General features: G+C 41.9%; 1 protein-coding gene across 1 annotated transcript in view; it reads right to left on the reverse strand.

Annotated features, from left to right (window-relative positions):
• Positions 1–936: 936 nt before the first annotated feature.
• LOC120018793 (proteasome subunit alpha type-6-like) overlaps positions 937–4,265 on the reverse strand; it is a 3,578-nt gene continuing 249 nt past the window's right edge. Inside the window, exons 1-7 of the mRNA XM_038962005.1 lie at positions 4,237–4,265; positions 3,707–3,801; positions 3,374–3,455; positions 3,127–3,282; positions 1,821–1,999; positions 1,617–1,711; positions 937–1,424 (exon numbers count right to left, since the gene is read on the reverse strand). The exon at positions 4,237–4,265 is cut by the window's right edge and continues 249 nt beyond it. Of these exons, the coding sequence (XP_038817933.1) occupies positions 1,367–1,424; positions 1,617–1,711; positions 1,821–1,999; positions 3,127–3,282; positions 3,374–3,455; positions 3,707–3,801; positions 4,237–4,265 (694 nt within the window). The 3' untranslated portion in view covers positions 937–1,366. The remainder of the gene's footprint in view (positions 1,425–1,616; positions 1,712–1,820; positions 2,000–3,126; positions 3,283–3,373; positions 3,456–3,706; positions 3,802–4,236) is intronic.

Raw genomic sequence — 4,265 nt, forward strand, 5'->3', positions numbered from 1 at the left:
TATGAAAATTCCACTTTTTACAACCATCAGATTTTTTTTATTTAAAAAAAAATGATGGATGCTATTAGGCAAGAATTAAGAGTAGGCAAAGTGATCGCATCAGGCGAAAATGATATCGTTTTACCATTGCAACATTTGATGGTTGTCTGAAACATGCTATAGAGTTCACAGCTGGCGATGCCTCATCACCAACGGTTATTCCCCATCATATGCAACAATGTCAATGAGCGTCATCACTATCTTTCCTTTGTGGTACCTCAAACTGTTGTGATTACCAGCTGAGATAAACTTTTATGAACGGATTTTACTCCTGGCTCAGAGATTGTCTTCCTGGCTCAGAGATTGTCTTCCTGGCTCAGAGATTATCTTCCTGGCTCAGAGATTGTCTTCCTGGCTCAGAGATTGTCTTCCTGGCTCAGAGAATGTCTTCCTGGCTCAGAGATTGTCTTCCTGGCTCAGAGATTGTCTTCCTGGCTCAGAGATTGTCTTCCTGGCTCAGAGATTATCTTCCTGGCTCAGAGATTGTCTTCCTGGCTCAGAGATTATCTTCCTGGCTCAGAGATTGTCTTCCTGGCTCAGAGATTATCTTCCTGGCTCAGAGATTGTCTTCCTGGCTCAGAGATTGTCTTCCTGGCTCAGAGATTGTCTGAGCAGTGTCTTAATAAACATCATCCTAAAACCTACCCTGAGCTGGGAGTTTTTTTGTGTTAAAACACGTTTTAACAGGATTCCTAGGACCTTTACTAAGATGCTTTGCGGATACGGCCTCAGCAACCCTACTCTAAGACATGTTGTGAATATGGACCCAGGACTCCAGTTACATGTATCGAATCAAATAATTACAAAAGGTTAAGCACTACTGTGTCTTTTGTGATTCTACAGAAAACATCTAAGCATATCAGAATAAAAAAGGGATATTAGTGTTCTTTTGTTTTACTTGATGTGTTTTATTCTGTTAGACAGTGTTTCTGTAGCAGGTGATAGATGACATGAGTAACGCTCTGGACACAGGTAGCTAAAACCCATTTGGTGGTCATAAACAATGAGGTTCAATGAGATACAGAAAATAAATAGGATGGATGAAACGATCCACACGATCAAACCATTACAACAACACCCGAAGTCTAGTTACGGCCTGGCTGTATGTCCTAGGAGCTTAGATAAGCAGACTGAAGGTGAAAATCAACCTGTGCAGATGTAAAGAGCTGGAAAGTAGAAAAGTATCCTAGTATTGTTTAAGACGGGCCCTTCTGAAACAGCAGTCTGAAGTAGATCTACTGCAGTAGTATTAATGTCCTATTACTGAACCACTAGGTTAGTCTGTTAGTTAGTCAGCCTGATCTACTGTATGTGGATGGTTGCACCTCTACTCCCGCTCAGCAATGGCCACCAGGTGGGTGTCGATCTCTGTCTCAGAGAGTGTCCTGTGAGGGGGAAGACGAGAAGATGAGAGTGGATGTTAGAAACAGCCTTGGGGAGAGAAAGAGAGAAGGATAGATGAATTGCATATTGATCACTTGGCTGTTGTTCCCTCGTCTAAAATCTTGATCATTACCATATGAGAATATGGAAAAACACAGTGATGACGAAATGCAGTTACTGTGATAGTATAGTACCTGAACTTGGGGTTTTCCTTAGTCACCACACCCACTTCAATTTCACTGGGCTTGAAGTCCATGGACAGAATTGAAGAGAGACAGGAGATGGCCAACTATAGGAGAGGGAAAACAACAGAGAGAGAGAGAGAGACTGAATACTGTACAGACTTTTACTTTTCACCAGATGTTTCCATGAGTATCCAGGTGCATCCATCCGCCTACCTCCACAGTCATCTCATATGACAGCTCCGGCCTCTTCTTCAGTTTCTTCTCCAGGTAGCTGTTAGCCTCTGTCTGCTTGGCCCCTACGCTAGTGGCCCTGAAGCCACAGAAGTAGCCTGCCGGGTCACACTTATACAGCATGGGACCCAGCTGGGGGTCTATGGCCACAAAGATCATACCTGGAGATATGGGGAGGAGATGGTTATGTGTCTGTGTCCTCTGTGTGGGAGTTAGGACTCACCTACTGCACTTACTGTTTTTTCCAATCACTTTGGTGCCATTTTCACAACTCTAAGCACAAAAATCTAAACAGATCATCAAAATGGCTCATGTTTCAAAACTCTAAGCACATTTTCAGTTAACTGAGTGCAGCAAACAAATTCACATTGTTTTGTCCACTGCACCAAATCACTCTTTCAATTTGGATACATAGTCGATCTACTGAACAAAAATATAAACGCAACATGTAAAGTGTTGGTTCCATGTTTCATGAGCTGAAATAAAAGATCCCTGAAATGTTCCATATGCACAAAAAGCTTATTTCTCCAAAATTTTGTGGACACTTTTGTTTACATCCCTGTTAGTGAGCATTTCTCCTTTGCCAAGATAATCCATCCACCTGACAGATGTGGCACATCAAAAAGCTAATTAAACAGTATGCTCATTACATAGGTGCACCGTGTGCTGGGGACAATAAAAGGCCACTCTAAAATGTGCAGTTTTGTCACACTACACGATGCCACAGATGTCTCAAGTTTTGAGGGAGTGTGCAATTGACATGCTGAAATCCATAGATTAGGGCCAAATGCATTTATTTAAATTGACTGATTTCCTTATATGAACTGTAACTCAGTAAAATAGTAGAAATTGTTGCATGTTGCGTTTATATTTTTGTTTAGTATAAGTATATGCGTTTTAAAATGCAATATTCACTTTACTTTTGATATGATTTTCTTGTCATTTGTTAATAATACAATTACCTACTACTTAATAAAACTGCTCAAAACGGATAACTACTGAACTAAAATGATGTAGTGCCTAGTTAATGTATATAGTTTGATAACCGCTGAACACTGTAGAATTCTATATTTTTTTTGTATAAATGTATCAATTTGACATAAGGTAAAACCAAATCATATATGGATGTGGCTGTAAATACTACATCATCATTCTCCATCAGCCAGTGTGCCTTAATAGAACAAAGTGGAAAGATTCACTCTATGTGCTACCATTTGGAATTCTAGTGTAGTGAATCAATGGAGAGGAAGAGGAAAGAGAGACAGGGTGACAGGACTGCACCACTCACAGCATCCCAGAGGTCTCATCTCAGCGTTCTGTGTGTAGACCTGGGAGATGTCCGCCATTCTCCGACACAACATGTCTGCTGTGATGTCATAGCCAAACTTGTACTTCCATTCGGCGGCCTCCACTCGTGCCCTGTGGACCTGGGATCGACTGTCCGCTGAGGGGGAGAGGAAGAGAGGGTTAAAGGATGTGTGTGTGTGCGTGTGTGCGGGTGTGATGTGAGATGTCGTCTGTGCCATTATACACACCATTGTGTCCTGTCATCACACATCCAATGCGTGGGGTAAGTGGGTACATGTTGGTCAGAGTGGCAGAATCCAGCAGCTTGTCCTGTGTTATAATGACAAGGTCACATATATACATACATATAGTAGATGACACCTCATTGTTGTTAGGAATATTTGGTTGGTTCCACAATATCAGCTTTCCTTGGATAAGCTTTAACAAAACCATGGCGTGTATCCTGTCAGCAGAAACGCTCGAGACACCACTCTGTCATGCTTCACTGTTCATGACTGACTCTTTCTCTCAAGCCAGATATCCATGGAGATGTAGCTAAGGACCGAAGCTGAATATCTTACCGGCACTTTCTTCTGTGTGACCACCACAGCACAGTCTGTCCCCCGCACGCCCAGTGACGTCAACCCACCCTGCGCGATGGCTTTGAAGGCATACTCTGAGGGGCAACACATGAGAACATGAGATTATACTTCCTAAATATAGGCTAACTTTTAAAAGCTGCATGGGGTAAACAGGGGACTTTGAAAACTATAGTTCTAAATGTGCTCTTGGGAAAGTCTCAAACATTGGTAGATTTCTTTATTGACGAACATATTATACCACAGACAAGAAAAGCACATTTAAAACAATCGTTTTCCCCCCCGATATATTCTCTGTGAAATACACAATCACTATATGTTTATAATCACAACATACTACACTTTTGGCCTATGGAGGTGCTCATCATCGGATACAACTACAGTGCAACATATCCACAGCGCGAATATCTTACATTTTAGATGCTACAGAACGATACCTATACAGAGGCTAGACTAGCCTAGGTCATCCGCTGCATGAAGCAAAACCGGAGGAATTAAGCAAAATATCTCACCGACTTGATAGAGGCGGCCCTCAGGTGAA

Source organism: Salvelinus namaycush, chromosome 23 (assembly GCF_016432855.1).
Source record: "Salvelinus namaycush isolate Seneca chromosome 23, SaNama_1.0, whole genome shotgun sequence".
Taxonomy (NCBI): domain Eukaryota; kingdom Metazoa; phylum Chordata; class Actinopteri; order Salmoniformes; family Salmonidae; genus Salvelinus; species Salvelinus namaycush.